General features: G+C 42.6%; 1 protein-coding gene across 19 annotated transcripts in view; it reads left to right on the top strand.

Annotated features, from left to right (window-relative positions):
- The window catches only part of ATE1 (arginyltransferase 1), a 182,962-nt gene that overhangs the window by 50,023 nt on the left and 115,868 nt on the right, over positions 1-17,071 (top strand). For 16 of the 19 annotated variants that reach the window (XM_008270609.4, XM_070057115.1, XM_070057114.1 and 13 more), the window contains one exon: positions 10,248-10,280. The exons of the other annotated variants lie outside the window; for them this stretch is intronic. In XM_008270609.4, the coding sequence (XP_008268831.1) occupies positions 10,248-10,280 (33 nt within the window). The remainder of the gene's footprint in view (positions 1-10,247; positions 10,281-17,071) is intronic. 19 annotated transcript variants of the gene reach the window in all.

The raw sequence follows: 17,071 nt of genomic DNA on the forward strand, positions 1-17,071 counted from the left end.
TTACTTTACTTGTTACTTGAACACCTATTTGGCGTCTTAGTTTAGTATACCATCAGCAAGCTGAGACTTGGTGTTGGTATTTCTGGGTTTTATTGCTTTCTCGTTGAGTTTTGAGTAATGGTGTGTTGTTAAGTCCATGGTGTAATGAAGGGAACTGGGGGTTGGAAGAGGCTTTTAGAGTCTAAGCTTAGTTTTGTTGCTGTCCGTAAAATAATTCATTATTTCTGGGCCTCGGTTTATATAGATGAAAAGGAGTTGGACCAGGTAGTTGCAAAGATTCATTTTAGCTGTCAGCTTCTGAGGTTTGAATTAAAAATCCCCAGGAGGAGTATAATGTTTTTTTCTTTTTATTTCCTTTTTTAAAGTTAATTTAAACTTTATATGTAGTAAGGGCCATAAATCTTAGGTGTACTGCTTACTCAGTTTTCACGTGTGTGTGTGTGTGTGTGTGTGCTCTTTACAGTCACCACTCAGCATACTAGAAGGTGCCTTGGCACCCCTTTCCAGTCAGTGTTCTCAGCCAGAGGTTAAATACTGTTCTGATGTCTCGTGTTAGAGACTGATTTGGCCTCTTCTTGAGCTTCATATAAAGCAGTTATACAGCATCAGCTATCTTCCTTTACTCAGCATTCTTCTGTGTTTTGTTTTTGATTTGTTTATTTCAAAGGTAGAGAGCGGGAGAGAGGTGAATCTTCATACACTGGTTCATTCCCCAAATGCCCAGAACAGCTGGGACAGGGTCATGTTGAAACTAAGAGCAAGGAACTCCATCTGGGTGTCCCACACTGGGGGCAGGAACCCAGGTATCTGGAGCATCATCTGCTGCCTCCAAGGTGCATTAGCAGGAAGTTGAATCAGCAGCACAGGGTAACCAGGACTTGAAGCAGGCACTCTGATAATGGGTTATGGCAGCCTAAGTGGTGGCTAACCCGCTTACAACAATTGCCCCTACTCAATGTTGTTAACTGTGAGATTCATCCATGTTGCATGCAGAAGCAGTTAGTTTTCTTTCATTGCTATGTGGTATTCTATTGTGTAGGTCTAGGATAATTTATTAACCCATTCTGTAATTGGTTGGCATGTGGGTTGTTTCTAGTTTTTTTCCTATTATGAATAAAGCTACTGTGATCATTTTTATGTTGTCTTTTGATGGACATAACGCTTATTTCTCTTAGATATTTGCCCAGGAGTTAAATTGCTCAATCATGGAGTAAAATGTGTCTTTTATGAATACAACCAGTTTTGCAGAGTACTTGTCCATGTGAACATACATGCTCAATGTCCCACATCTTCATCAGCAGTTGGTGTTTAAAATTTTAGTTTCAGCCCTTCTTGTGTGTATGTAGTGGTATTATATTGGAGTTTTAATTTGCCATTTGTGGATGACTAAATAATATATTTATTGGCTATTTGAATAGCCTCCCTTTTGTTAAGTGCCCATTCAAGAATTTGCCCCCACCTTTTAAAAGTGAGTTCTTAGGTCTTTGCAGTATTGATTGTGAGAATTTTATCTATTCTTAGGATATGAGTCCTTTCATTTGAAGTATATGTATACTCTAATTGTCTTTTCCCAATCTGGAACGAACTATCTTCCTTACCTAGGGAAGCGTTAGTTTTGGAAGAATGTGATCTTGAAAAACTTTCAGCTTTGATGCATTTCTGAACTCTCAAATTGCAGATCAAGACAGGCAGCAGCAGATTTAAAGACTTCTCTCACATAAAATTTTGGTGCCACTGTTGACTTAAAGTCATAATTGTTTTTTCTCCTCCTAAAATTATTTCCACACTTCTCATGAGACGTGTTAGTGCTTTGTGGTAATACTGACTCCGTGTTACTGACCAGGGCTTCGGGATCAGGGTCCTGTAGCACAGCGAGTCCTTGCTTGGAGAGCAGGTGATGCTAGACTCGGCACACAGTGCCATGGCACCGCAGTCCTTCCTTGGAGGGGTTCCTGGTGCTGGCTCTGCCAAGCACCTCCTTTTCTTTGTGTTTTGGTGTGAACTCTTGTGATGATGTGTGGTTTGCTGCTGGTAATGGTGAAAAGCAACAGAATGCTTTTAGAGCCCATTCTGTTTGAGTGTAGTTCTTTAAGATACAGTTCTTATCTGAGTTTGTAGATTCATGCTGCAAATCAAACAGTTTAATTTCAGAAAAAGAAACTACAGAGTTGGAGGATATAAATAACAAAGGAATTCTAACAAGTTCACTTGTGTATTATTTGTGTTAATAAATATAGAGCCTCTATTTATAAACCATTAGTAGATTGAGCAGAAGTAGTGGATGATGGTGAATGACTTAATTATGGCCCAGTCCTTGTTACTCATTACAGATTAAGGACAGAGGTGCAAATAGTAAAAGATACACATTGTAGCAGTTCATAATTAGATTTGTGTGAATGAAAGTTGGAATCAGTACTTAGAGAACACCATTGATGATTGGTTCTTGCGTGTTGTGTTCTGGGCTTTTGAGATTCTGGGCGATGTTAGATCTTTCATGAGGTGTTTTACTACAGTTCCTTTCATGGTGTTGGCTTCAGCTTCAGGCTGTTTACCCATCTGAGGTGCTGATTTTTGCAGAGATTCCCTCAAGGGATACTGGAACTTCTAAACAAAGGGCCAGTGACTCATTGATAGTTCCCAGTGAGTTTTTTCTGACTCTGGGAGCCACACTGAGTATTTTTTAGTGAGCATTTCTCATAAGTGTAGATTGGGGAAAATGAGTCAGAACTGGGAGGACCCGTTGGTTTTTTGAATGAATTTGTAGGAAGTTGGTTCTGTGGAATGTTAATAGATGTTATGTGAAATTGAAAATATGCAGACAGGTGCCGGCACCGTGGCACACTGGGTGATCCTCTGCCTGCGGCCCCGGCATGCCATATGGGCCCCAGGTTCTAGTCCCGGTTGCTCCTCTTCCAGTCCAGCTCTCTGCTGTGGCCCGGGAGGGCAGTGGAGGATGGCCCAAGTGCTTGGGCCCTGCACCCCATGGGAGACCAGGAGAAGCACCTGGCTCCTGGCTTCTGATCGGCTTGGTTACGGCCATTTGGGGAGTGAACCAGCAGAAGACCTCTGTCTCTGTCACTGTCTGTAACCCTACCTGTCAAATAAATAAATAAAAATCTTAAAAAAAAATGCAGACAAAAATCCCTAGTCATCTGATGTTGGGGTGCATTTGATTAAGTGCAGTTGAGGGTGTTTTGTACGTGCAGGTATCCTCATAGCCTTGACCATATCGGTCTGCCTTACCCTTCCCTCAGATAAGAAGGAAGAGGAGACAAGGCAACTGTGGCATGCAGCCGTTTCCTGACTTACTTAGCCACAGAATCATTTTGAAGAGGGTATCCTATCCTGCTGCAAGAGAGCAGCTGGGGAAGGTGGTGTGGCTGACGTCACCTTACAGATGAAAACCAAGGCCCGAGTGATGAGCGTGGGTCCCTCACGCGACAGAACTAGCATTGCTGTCCGACACTCGGGTCACCCTTGTTTCCATGGGCACAGAAGGAGATGCAGGACTACGTATATTAGATTTTTGTTGTCATCTTCTCAGACGTGTAGAAGCTCAGTGTCTTGGCCAAGCTTCCAGGTCTAATTGAAAGAGGCACTACAGTCCTTTCAGCTACACTGCTAACAAATGAAGTGGAGAATAGCAGGAAAAAATGAATTGCGGGGATTAGCGTAAGCTGCCCTTTCTGCTCCTCTAAAAGGATAAAGACCTTAATGTGGACTCTCAGTGCAGACATAATTCTCATCCTGGTGTCGAGAGACTTGTCAATGGGCACTCACGGGGCTAGGCAGCCGTGGAAGGTTTCTGCAGAAACAGTGACACTTTATGGAACCAGATTAACTCCTAAGAACTGTAGATTTATGTGACACATTATTTATTTATTTATTTACCTGAAAGGCAGAGTTACAGAGAGGAAGAGGCAGAGAGAGAGAGGTCTTCCATTTACTGGTTCACTTCCCAGATGACCGCCCCAATGGCCGGAGCTGCTCCGATCCGATGCCAGGAGCTTCTTCTGGTTCTCCCACCTGGGTGCAGGGGCCCAAGGACATGGGCCATCATCTACTGCCTTCCCAGGCCACAGCAGAGAGCTGGATCAGAAGTGGAGCAGCCAGGACCCAAACTGGTACCGATATGGGATGCTGGCACTGCAGGCTGCAGCTTTACCTGCTGTGCCACAGCGCCAACCCTGAGTGTGACACATTCTTAACATAAAACTTAATTTTGTACTGCTTTAAAGCAATTTAAAATAGTGTAAGTAGGAGTATGTACCGGAAATGGTAGGGGTGGTGGTGATGGTGATGGTGGTGGAGAATAATGTTATGTTACTTAACGTAGGATCTTAACTGAATTAAGGTCTCCAGATTCCTGATAGAATTTAGTATTTTACATTGAGGTGTAATTTACATTGTTAACTGCAAAATTTTCAGTTTTTTTTTTAATATTTATTTATTTGACAGGCAGAATTAGAGAAGGATAAACAGAGGTGAGATCTTCTATCCACTGGTTCACTCCCCAAATGTTTGCAATGGCCAGGACTGTGCCAAGCTGAAATCAGGAACCAGGAGCTTCCTCTGGGTCTCTCACATGGGTGCAGCGGCCCAAGCATTTGGGCCATCTTCTGCTGCTTTCCCAGGTGCATTAGCAGAGAGCTGGATCGGAAGTGGAGCAACTGGGATGTAAAACGGTACCCCTATGGGATGCTGGTGTCACAGGTGGAAGCTTAACCCCCTGCAACACAATAACGGCCCCTAAATGAAGTTTTTGTTAGATTAGAACCTGAACACTCAGAGCTCTCCCCTGCCAGTTTGTTAAGACAGTGGGTACCATATGATAAATGAAAGGCCAAGGAAATAAGGTGTTTCCCTTTTCTTTGAAATACAGTAATTTAGACAGTATTTCTTACTAAAAATAAAAAGACATTTCAGGAACATAGTGACTTAAATTACTTATGTGTTGAATGGTTTATATTACAAAGATAAAATAATTATAGCTTTACTGGGATGTTTTGACAAAATCAGTAGTGGGTATTCCAGTAATTTGTGTGGTTAATAGTAAGTCTCGGAAAGAAATAACTTATTAATTGTAACTGATAGGTCTAATTATAATTTTTAAATTAAATTTATCCATTCATAAAATTGTGCATATATATGGGCACCGTAAAATGTTTTGTGCAGTATCCACCCAGGGTGAATATATTTACCCTCTCAAGCATTTAACATTCCTTTATAGTGAAAGTGTCCAAAATTCTTATAGTTTTTTTTTTTAATTAATTTATTTGAAAGTCAGAGTTACACAGAGGGAGAAGGAGAGATAGAGAGAGAGACATCTTCATCTGCTGGTTCACTCCCCAAATGGCCGCAATGGCCAGAGCTGTGCCAATCTGAAGCCAGGAACCAGGGGCTTCCTCCAGGTCTTCCTATGCGGGTGCAGGGGCTCAAGGACTTGGGCCATCTTCTGCTGGCTTTCCCAGGCCACAGCAGAGAGCTGGATTGGAAGTGGAGCAGCTGGGACTTAAACTGATGCCCATATGGGCTGCCGGCACTGCAGGCGGCGGCTTTACCTGCTGTGCCACAGCACGGGCCCTGGTGATGTGGTTTGATTTGTATTTCTCTGGTTGCTGATGTTGAGCATTGCTTTATGTACTTGTTGTCCATTTGTATTTCTTCCTTTGCTTGTATCTACTGCCCGTTTTTAAACTGGATGGTTTGTTTTTGTGCTGCTGAGCTGTTTGAGTTCCTTACAGATTCTGGATGTTGCCCCCTCGTCAGTACTGCTTGCAGATATTCTCTAGTTTGTCTCTTCTCGCTGTTGCTTCCTTCACTGTGCAAAAGCTGCTCAGTTTGATGAACTCCGTTTGCCTGTTTTTGCCTTTTTTCCTGGGCTTTTTGAGTGGTAAGCATTTAAAATGCTTCTCTGGAGGAATAGGGTGTTTAGATTCAGGCTTCCAATGGGAAGTAGATAATGATAGCAGGAGTGGTAAATAAGATTGCTTGAAAAGAAGCCAGGTCAGTCAGGAGCTGTGAAACCGAGCACAGATCTGTGTGTGTCCCTTCTTTTCAGAGACCTAAAGGATTTTTCAAAATGGTGCTGATGTCTTTTATGCCTTGATTCTAAATATAGACCACACGTCTTGTGTTACATTCAAGACATCGGGTGGGTGTTGTCGTGCAGCAGGTTAGCCACCAGTTGTGACACCAGCATCCCCTATTAAGTGCATGGGACTGAGTCCTGCCTCTGATTCTGATCCAGTTTCCTGCTGATGCCCACCTTGGGAAGATAGGGGATGATGGCTCGAATACTTGGATCCCTGCCAACATCTGAGAGACTGGGCTGGAGTTTCGGCTCCTGACTTGTGCCTGGCCCAGCCCCAGCTTTTGTGGACAGTGAGCCAGCCAACTGAAGCTCACTCATTCCTTTCTCTCCCCCCCCCCCACCTTCTCTATAAGACTCTGTGTCCCCTCCCCTCCTTCTCTCTCTCGTTTTCTCTCTCCCTTTCAGATACAAACAAATAAACTTAAAAGCATTTCAAGACATAATAATTCACAGTTAACATTTTTATGGATTTTATCAAGTGAATCATTGATAATGTTATAATATTACTAATAGAAAACTTACCAGTTTAAGTCTGAAAAGCCAAATGTCAGGCAGGTTATTAATATTTTTAATGATACTAAGTCAGGATACTTCCTAGAACTAATCTTTAAAATGGGTAGATTGAAAGACAAAGGGGCTGTTTGTTTTCAGTTGGAATGATGTAGTATGTTCTTGCCTGTTAAATCAGTAACGTATTTTGTAGACTAGAATCTTAAGTCATTAACTATAGTCATTATTTCTTTCTTTATATTTGAGAACACGCTCTCACCCACACATTCAGTCTCAAGTACCCCAGTAACTCCTGGTTGGGTTCAACACTGGGGAGCCAGAAACTCAGTCCATGTTTCCCACATGTTTGGCAGGAAGCCAATTGCTTGAGTCATTACTACTGTTATCTACAATCAGTGTTAACAGGAGGCCCGGAGTCAGGATCCAGAGCTGGACGTTGAACACAGACACTCAGATACAGGATATGGACATCCTAACTACTAGGACAGATGCTCACCCCATTATTTATTTCATGGTGCTATTAGAAAAGTGGTATCAGTAGGCTATTGTCATAGTCTTTCTTTCTTAAAAAATAGTCTTTGTTTTAGTCATTTTAGGTTAACAGCAAAACTGAACCATAATCTTTTTTACACTGATCAGATACCATGGTAATATTTGTTAAAAGGACTCTCTTCTGCCATGAATGTCAGTGTATATACAAGGTGTATTTTGCAGTCATACTTGTTTTTTTTTATTATTCTCTTTCAAAGTATTATAGGACATGTAGTATGTTCAATCTCATTAGGAAAGATCTAAGTAACGTAGGTGAAACATGAAGTAGCAATGTATTTTACTGGTGCCTTACTGGAAAAGAACTTGAAATCTTTTTATGTCCTGGGAATAGGAGTGTGGCTTGTGATTTTTTTATTCTGTTTTTACTTCTTTGGAATTGAAAAGTTATTTATTTCATATTTTGGCAGCCTCAAACAGGACAACAGTTTTTTAGGTCTATTTTGAAAATGCTGTGATATGAGTGTTACACATTCATATGCCAAAGGTGTGTAAATTATTGTGGCTTCTAGAAGATAGTTTTCTGAGACAGTATTAGATCACATGCATGCATTTCAAGATTTTTGTGCATCAAAATAAACATCTTTTAATGTCATTTCATGAACTTTTTGAAGTCCCCCTAGTTTCTCTATTATTGAAAGTACTTTTGGGGGCTGACACTATGGCATAGTGGGTAAAGCCACAACCTGTAGTGCTGGCATTTCATATGGGTGCTGGTTCAGGTCCCAGCTATTCCACTTCTGATCCAGCTCTCTGCTATGGCCTGAGAAGGTGGTAGAAGATGGTCAAGTGCTTGGGCCCTTGCACCTCCGTGGGAGACCTGGAAGAGGTTCCCGGCTTTGCATCTGCCCAGCTCTGGCCATTTCGGCCACTTGGGGAATGAACCAGTGGATGGAAACCACTGCCCCCTCCAGCCTCTGCCTCTGTGTAACTTTGCTTTTCAAATAAATAAATCTTTAAAAAAATAAACTTTTATTATAATTCCTTTATTACTACAGAATCTGAGCCATTTACGGATGGTTCATTTACAGATTTGTATAATAGCTAACTTGCACTTACAGGGGAAACCATAGAAATCTACAATATAAAATTTCTGATTTTGAAATAAAGATTCCTGGTGCTTTGTTTCCCATGTTGTGAAATTTAGTCTTTCAGCTAGCACTCTACTCTTGGGCGTAAAGGCAGGCACTTTCTTAGGTTAGCCTGCTGCGCGAGAACTCAGGAGTACAGAGCTTGCATTTTCAGTTTCAGTAAGCTTATTTGTTTCATATCAGTATTATGAAAACTTAATGTTTTAGCGAATCTTGCACTTTCAAAAAGTTCTCAACAGTTAATTAAAATGCATATTGATATTTTGATTTAAAAATCCTCACAGTCTCTGTATTTTAATATATGCTATCATCTGGAACTAGATGATACTTGTTAATTGCATAGCTTTGGCATGCAGTGATGAAATTTTAGGATTGTCTTTAGTTTTTTTTTGATGAGGTTCTGCTACAGGTTGAGTAGCTCATATCTGAAATGCTTAGGACCAGAAGTGTTTTGAATTTTGGAATATGTGCATATACGCAGTGAGATGTCTTGGGGAGAGGACCAGAGTCTAAACTAAAAATTCATTTGTTTTTCATTTTTATCTTACACACATATCCCAAAGGTAAGTTCATACAGTATTTTTACTGTACCTGTTTTGACTACAACCAATCCCATGAGGTCAGGTGCAGAATATACGACTTGTGGTGTCATGTCGGTGCTAGAAGAGTTTCGGGTTTTGGAGCATTTCAGATTTTTAATTACAGATGCTCAACCTGTAAAATATGTAAGTGTTAACTTCATGGTTCACGTTGCAGCTGTAACTTTATTTAGAAAACTATTTTAGATTTCTCTCAACTTTGTAAAGCATTTTTAGAAACTTTACAAGACACAATCATATCATGAACCCTTGTGTATAACTCATCTTCTATTCTCATTTAGTATCATCACTAAAGTTTGTATCTATACACTTCTTTCATATACTCCTCCCCACTCCCCCCACCGGGTTTATCTGGAAGGAAATCTCAGATATCATTTAATTTCATTGATAATTTATATTTTTTCCAGATACACTTATTTATCTGTGTTCCCTCTGGCTAGGTTTGTTGTGGAGAGGAAGTTAGTGCTTGGAAGAAAGCCTATCTTTGCATTTTATTGTAATTAGTTTGTATTTAGAAAGATCAAGAGTTTATATACTTGGATATTTATTATCCAAAGGATTTGAAATATTGCTTCTGTAAATATAACATCTTGGAAACATTACGAACTACAGTCCTGTACATGAATGAAGTTACTGTGAGTTTTTGTTTCAGAGCTGAGCCACAACCTGCATTGTCATTTATTTATGTCTCCCCTTCCAGTGATTTGTCTGTCTGTCTGCTGAGAAGCAGGCATGGCGCCCTTAGTGTGCAGTGGTAATCCATAAGCCTGTGTATGTCAAAAAAAGGAAAAAGTGAAGCAGAAGGGAAGAAGAGATGAGAAGAACAAAAGAAAGCAGGGGGAGAGGACGGGAAGGCGATGGACTAAGAGAAGAGAAAGGGCAGACCAGGGTGCACATCTCAGGCGGGTGGGTGCAAACTGCGGAGCTGGACTCGCCCTGTCTCCCTCTCCCAGCCTCCTTTCCTGACTTTGGCTTCCTTTGGCTCTCCCTTTTTCTTGCTTCTCTGTTTGGTTTGTGTTGTCTTGTCTAGGCATTTTTGAAATGTTCATGGCATGCAGGGTCAGGAGGCTTGCGGATTCCTCCCTTAGATGGTATTTTTATTATGTAGCAGTTGTGAGATAACACTTAAAGATATTTTAGGGTTTTTCTTGTACTTTGTTTTTAGAAAAAATTTTGAAGAATATTTAAGCAAATTGAAGTAGTTTGTACTTTGGGCTGCTTAGAACCTTTCTATACTCTGGATGCATTTTACAGTGTGTGAAATCCTTAATTTTATATAGATCATAGAGTTTACTTTAGATGCTCTTCCTGGAAAATTATGTAATAATTATTCCTTTTTCTGTGTGTTCTCTTTTGCTGCCCATTTGTTGGATGAAATTGTTTCTTTTCAAACTTGACCGGCAGTTCACAAGATTCCTCTGCAGTTCCCCCCTGGAGGTAAGAGTTTACTTGTTGATCTTAACGCTAGAATTGCTAACTGAACATCATTACGGGGGTCTTGCATCAGGCATTTAGTGGACAGGTTAGGAGTGGTCACTTTGTAGCATATGTAACTTTAATAATAGTAATGGTATGAATGCATTGTGTTTTGGGATAAAATTTGCTACCAGTTACAGTGATAAGCTTTCGTAATCGATCATTGTCTCCCATAAGCACTTTTTTTTTTCAATGAGAGTGAAATCAGTCTTTGATTTTAAAGAGCTTTGTTGTGTCTCTGTTACTCCCTTAACTGTTCGTTTAAGATCACCTTTATTCTCTGTAAATTGCCTGGGTTGAAGAGGAACTGGAGAAATCAGACGGGGGAATCATCAAGGAAATTTCAGTTGGTTCCCAAGAGAGCATGAACTGGGGAGAGAAGAGCAAAGGGCAGACACGTGGTTGGCTTCTGTCAGAACAGGTGCTATCTTAGGTGCTCTATTTGCTTTCTCGTTTGATTCTCGTCATGGTTCTTAATGTACAGCTGGGAATCCAGTGATAAAGTTGAGATAAAGAAAGCCTAGTAGACATCTGGAGAATCAGATATCATTGTGAGCATGAAGAGAGGAGTGAACGGTGGGAGGCAGGGTGTGAAGCGGCGGCTGCGCTAAGAATGGACCCGAGTTTGAGCGCATGTCTTCCTTGAGATGCTGGGCCAGTCACAGCCTCCTGAGCCTCTGTTTTCTCACATTGAAATGCAGTAATGAGTCTTGGGTCCGGCGTGGGCAGGTGTAAACGGGAGCGGTTAGCATTGTGCCGTGAATCCTAGCAATCCCGAGTGGCCGCCTCCAGCCGCACATCTGAGACTCTGCTCCTTGCCTGCACTCGCGCTTGCCTTTGCGTCTGTTGCTTATTCTGCTTCATGTTCTTTCCCCACTACCAGCTTACTCAAGTCGTGTTCCTCTTCAAGATGAGCCTTGGTGCAGTGTCTTCTGATCTCTCCTTTTCTGCTTCTCTGACCCCCAGGGGAAGCAGACCAGACCAGACCAGAAAGCCTAGGTTACCCAGGTTTGGTAACGTTTTGAGCTGCCCAGCATGGAGTACAGTGCTGCCCTGGGGGCACTGCTGGGCTGTGAAATGAGAGACTGGGCTGGCTCACGCACCAGTCATTTCATCCTTCTGAGCTGCTGCTGTCTAATCTAAAAATGGAGTGCATAATACTTAAAGAGTATTTAAAATTAAATGAGAGGGTTTGTGGCAAACAGCACAGTGCATGGCACGTAGAATTTTAAATTAGATATGAGGAAAAAACTAAACCATAAGAAACTTGGAGACAGTGTATTATAACCTGCTATTGGAAAGACTTATTTATTTGAAAGGTAGAGTTACAGAGAGAGATCTTTCGTCTGCTGATTCACTTCCCAAATGACCACATGGCCCGGGGGGCGGGCCCAGGCAGAAGCCAGGAGCTTTGTCTGGGTCTCCGACGACGTGGGTGCTGGAGCCCAAGGACTTGGGCCATCTTTTGTTTTCCCAGGCAGATTAGCAGGCAGCTGGGTTGGAAGTGGAGCAGATGGGACTGGAATCAGTGTCCACATGGGATGCCAGTGCTGCAGGCGCCACAGCGCCCACCCCATAGCCTGCTCTTGAGTTGAGGAAGCACCCTCTGTCTACAGCAGTAATGGGAAATAGAGTTGAAAGGCAATTTGAGAAAAGTGTGATAAAAGAGGTCATTATATTCATATAATGATTTTTAAAAAGATATAAAAAATTTTCTTGATAGAGTCACAGATGGAGAGAGGGAGAGACAGAGAGAAAGGTCTTCCATCTGCTGGTTCACTTCCCAAATGGCCACAATGGCCAGAGCTGGACCAATTTGAAGCCAGGAACCAGGAGCATCTTCTAGGTCACCCAAGTGAGTGCAGAGGCCCAGGCACTTGGGCCATTCTCTGCTGCTTTGTCAGGCCATAAGCAGAGAGCTGGGTCAGAAGAGGAGCAGCCTGGACAGGAATCAGCTCCCACATGGGATGCTGGTGCCACAGGTAGAGGTTTAGCCTACTATACCACAGTGTCCAGCCCTTATAATGATCTTTTATAATCAAAACATGCTGGTGCAGTTTGACTTATGATGGGAGTTATGTCCTCATGATGTCATCCTAGGTTGAAAATATCATAAATGAGCAATGCGTTGGATACACCTGGCTTTCTTAGCACTGTAGTTTAGCAACAGAGCACACTTAAGAGCAGTTGTTTCCGTTTGTGATCCTGCTGTGGCATAGCCTTGCGAGAGAGTGTCTCAATGCAGTTTTCCTAGCCCAGAAAAGGATTCAGAGTAGTTTCTGCTGAATGTGTATCACTTGCACGTTATAACTTGACTGTCCGTTTACAGATTTCTTTCGCATAAAATTTAGTTGGGTTTTCTCAGGTGGCTGTTCAAACAAAATACAAGTAGTAATAAATGTTTTAAAAGTTAAATTATATCGTAATCAAATGCAGTTTAAAACAACAATGACATACAGTTCTTAACTGTTAAGATGCCCTGCCCTTACTTTAAAAAAAAAAATATGTATTTATTTATTTTACTTGAAAGTCAGAGTTACACAGAGAGAGGAGAAGCAGAGAGAGAGAGAGGTCTTCCATCCGCTGGTTCACTCCCCAAATGGCCGCAATGGCCGGAGCTGGGCTGATCTGAAGCCAGGAGCTAGGAGCTTCCTCCCATGTGGGTGCAGGGGCCCAAGGGCCTGGGCCATCCTCCACTGCTCTCCCAGGCCACAGCAGAGAGCTGGATAGGAAGCGGAGCAGCTGGGACCCGACAGCACTGCAGGCGGTGGCTTCACCTGCTACAGCACAGTGCTGGGTTTGAGAAGATGGTATCAGGTGGAATGTTTGTACATTGCTTTTTTTTTATAGAAGGCAGTTTGGCCATACACTGTGGTCAAGTAAGTTTATTCTGAGAATCACTGCCAGAGAGAGAAGCAAAGATGGAGACAAAACTGCTTAAAAATGATTATTATGGCGTTGTTTATAATGTCAGAACATCATGAACAACCTGAGTGTTCAGTGGTGGGAAGAGGCCAAGTCATCGTGACACAGCCGTTAGTGGAGTACGTGAGTGTGTGCTGATGAGTAAGAAGTCTAGCATGTTTTTGCTATATCAAGAGATAAAAGGATGCAGAATCACACATGCAAATTTCAGTTTAAAATGTACGTTAGTATACAGAATATTAGGAAGAAGATACACAAGATGTTTAACATCAATTACAAAATGTTAAGTTGTTTTACCCTTTACTCTTCCAATAAAGGATCGTGGTGGGTAAGGTACACTGATAGTTTTTTGGTAATGATTTTTTAAAGATTTGTTCTATATGAAAGAGTTACAGAGAGAGGTAGAGACGGAGAGAGGTCTTCCATCTGCTGGTTCACTCCTCAAATGGCCACAGTGGCCAGAGCTGAGGCAATCTGAAGCCAGCAGTTTCCTTCAAGTCTCCCATGTGGGTGCAGGGTCCCAAGGACTTGGGCCATCCTCCACTACTTTCCCAGGCACATTAACAGGGAGCTGGACTGGAAGTGGAGCTGCCAGGACTTGAACGAATGCCCATATGGGATGCTGGCACTGCAGGCTGGGGCTTCAACCTGCTGCATCACAGCGCCGACCTCATTGATAATTTTTTCAAATCAGTGTTGGACAGATATCAGAGTTTCAGCAACAGTGTAGGGGAGTGGCTGGAAATCAGTGTTTTTAAGCAGAAACAATTAGGCCGGGTTAGCTTCTGCACAGTTTGTGACTAGGGAGGCTGGATTGCCATGTCCATTCCCTGGGGAATATCAGTTTGAGGAAAATGCTGACCAGTGGCAAATAGCCTTCCAGATGGAGCTCAGCCGACTTCTCGAATGTGAGCTCCTGAGAAAGGACCCAGGTTTCTAGTTTCCATGTTGGGTATAACGAGAAATCCATAGTAGGTGCTGACTTAGTAAATATTTGTTTAATGAGTGAATGAAGAAGTTAATGAACAAGCTTGGTGGGACTGAGGCTGAGGGCTACCAGTTGTTATCCATAATTTGACAAGACTCAAATAAAAGCAGACAAGGTTTGCTGGTTATATTTTAATGTGGTTAAGTCATCTGTCTTCCCAGCTAGATTGTAGCTTATGATTTGAGAACTTTTTATTTTCATCTTTGGGTGCTCTCTCTAATGGATAGGACTTGGCATGTGCCAACTCCACCTAGATTGAACCAAATATATGTGTTTTAAATATATCTCATCACACTGGTTAAATAGTGGGAATGTACGTGTGGCAGTTTTGCTCTTTGGTGAAAAGTCAAAGGGGAAGCATCATGTTCAAGGTTAAATGATAGTTTCTGGTACTCTCTGTACTTAATGTCACTTAATGGTTTGGAGTTGTGAAGTACTTTACCTCAGCTAAATTGACCTTTTTTTGGTACTCTGTTTATAGACTTAGCGGGGGAGCACATTAAAATTAAAAATGAGTATTGTCTTGTTAATTTTTATGGCAAATCTTTTGAGGCCTTCCTGTTGCTGCTTTTCTAGCTTGGAGTCCACAGGGGCTGCCGCGTCTCTTCCAGCAGCAGGGCACGCAGATTTCCATACCTTTGTTCCTACACAGCCCAGGAGCCAAAGCAAAGTTGAGGCAGGCGAAGGTTGGCTGGCTCTGAATGTTTAATTGTGACATTAAGCTTATGTTTTAGCTGGAGAAGGAAAATTACAAGTATGATAGATAACCCAACACCTTCCCTAATTTTGAATGAAAGAAAAACAGTTTTAGTGGAGACAATAAAATACATGAGACTTACAGTTGAAAGTAAAGCAGACTTCAAATTCATTTTGTCCATATAAACTACTATGAATGAACCATGTCCCTTTGTTGTAAGTCCTAAGCAGTTAACTGCCACATGAATCTAATGAAATTGTCAGGTTATAGTAATTACATCAGTAATTTGATATGTTGTCATTTGAATGGACCATGTGTGGAGAGTCGGTTACTTCCCTCTGTGGGGCTGACCCTTTTACATTCCTGTAAGCTGAAGACTAATAGAGCTCATTAAGCTTTATGGGTAAAGAGCTTTTGTCACCTCGTCAAGTCAGGCAGCATATTTCCCGTATGTTCCTGACTTCGTGTGGCGGGGTAGCTGCCGCTGTGCTCTCCCTGCTAGGCTGACATCGGACCTCTGCCTCACAGACTTTTTATTGACATTTCGGAGTCTGCAGTACATTTTGTGTGGCACCACTTACAGACGTCTTCAATTAAATGTAGGTAAATAAAAGGGATTATGTATCAGAGGCCAAAAGATTCCTGAAATTCTCCTGCGAGCCCTGCGTTGTCAGTTGGTCCAGTAGGGTGCAGTCTTAGCATCACTTCTGGAGTGGAGAGCGGGGGTTGGGTCTTTGTAACAGCCACACTGTGTGTGAGTCTGGGTCACCTGGGCTTCTCTGCAGTCTTTCCATCTGTGTGTTCTCTTTCAGATCAGTTAAAATCTTCAATATTAATTATGAGGGTAGTAACTTACTGAGAAGTTAGCGCGTATAGTGTTCAGGTTCTGTCCTTATTATCACTTGTATTATTTTAATTCTCACAGAATGTCTATGGGGTGGATATTCACACTTTTCTCATGAGAAAGTTGACTCCAAAGGTAGAGTAGGTTGCTAGGTGCTCACTACTGCTAGTGTATGACAGCAGTTAAAAAGCTGGGAAGGAGAGAATGGAGATACTGAGACTTACCTTGCTTGATGAGATACTGTGAAACTGGAGTAAGATACAGACACATGTAGTAAACCCCAGGGCAGCAGGCCTTAACCTTGCAGTGAGGAGCTGTTCTGTGCATTGTGGGGTGCTGAGCAGCATCTCTGGTCTCTGCCACCCTGACCCCCCGCCCCCCAAGTTGCAACAGAGTGTCTCAGACTTTGTCAGACGTCCTCAGTTGGCAAAATGGCTCCTGATAGAAAAGTGCTGCCCTAGAGCAAAAGCGAATAAAATATAAGTGGGACAGCTATAAAAAACTAGCAAGATGGTCCACGTAAGCCATTCAGATTTTTTTTACATTAACTATAATTAGTATAAATCAAAACTCTACTGTATGGAAATGTTCTGTGTTTTGCTGTCCAAAACAGTAGCCAGTGGTCAGACTTGGCTACTGAAATCTTTAGGAACTGAATTTAAACTTTGAAACTAGGGAGCTGGCATTGTGGCACATTGGGAAAGGTGCAGCCTGCGCCACTGGCATCCCATATGGGCACTGGTTTGGGTTTGAGTCCTGGCTGCTCCAATTACAGTGTAGCTCCCTATTAATGTCTCTGGGAAAGCAGCAGAAGATGGCCCAAGTGTTTGGGGTGCTGCCCCCACATGGGAGACCCGGAAGAATCTCCGGGCTCCTGGATTCTGCTTGGCCCAACCTGGCCAGTGTGGCCATTTGGTGAGTGAACCTACAGATGGAAGATCTCTCTATCTCCCGGAGCCAGTAGTTTCCTCTGAGCCTCCCATGTGGATGCAGGACCCAAGGACTTGGGCCATCTGCTGCTGCTCTCCCAGGCCATAGCAGAGAGCCAGATCAGAAGAGGAGCAGCCGGGACTCGAGCCGGCGCCCATATGGGATGCTGGCGCTGCAGGCTGGGACTTTAACCCACTGTGCCTCAGCACTGGCCCCTGATTCCACTTTGATTCCAGTTTCCAGTTCTTTCTGCTACACATTCCTGGAAGCAGCAGGTTATGGCTCAAATACTTGGTTCCTTGCCTTCCAAGTGGAAGACTCGGTTTGATCTTCTGGCTTTGGCCTAATCCGTCTGTGGCTGTTGCAGG

Source organism: Oryctolagus cuniculus, chromosome 15, assembly GCF_964237555.1.
Source record: "Oryctolagus cuniculus chromosome 15, mOryCun1.1, whole genome shotgun sequence".
In the NCBI taxonomy this organism is placed as follows: Eukaryota; Metazoa; Chordata; class Mammalia; order Lagomorpha; family Leporidae; genus Oryctolagus; species Oryctolagus cuniculus.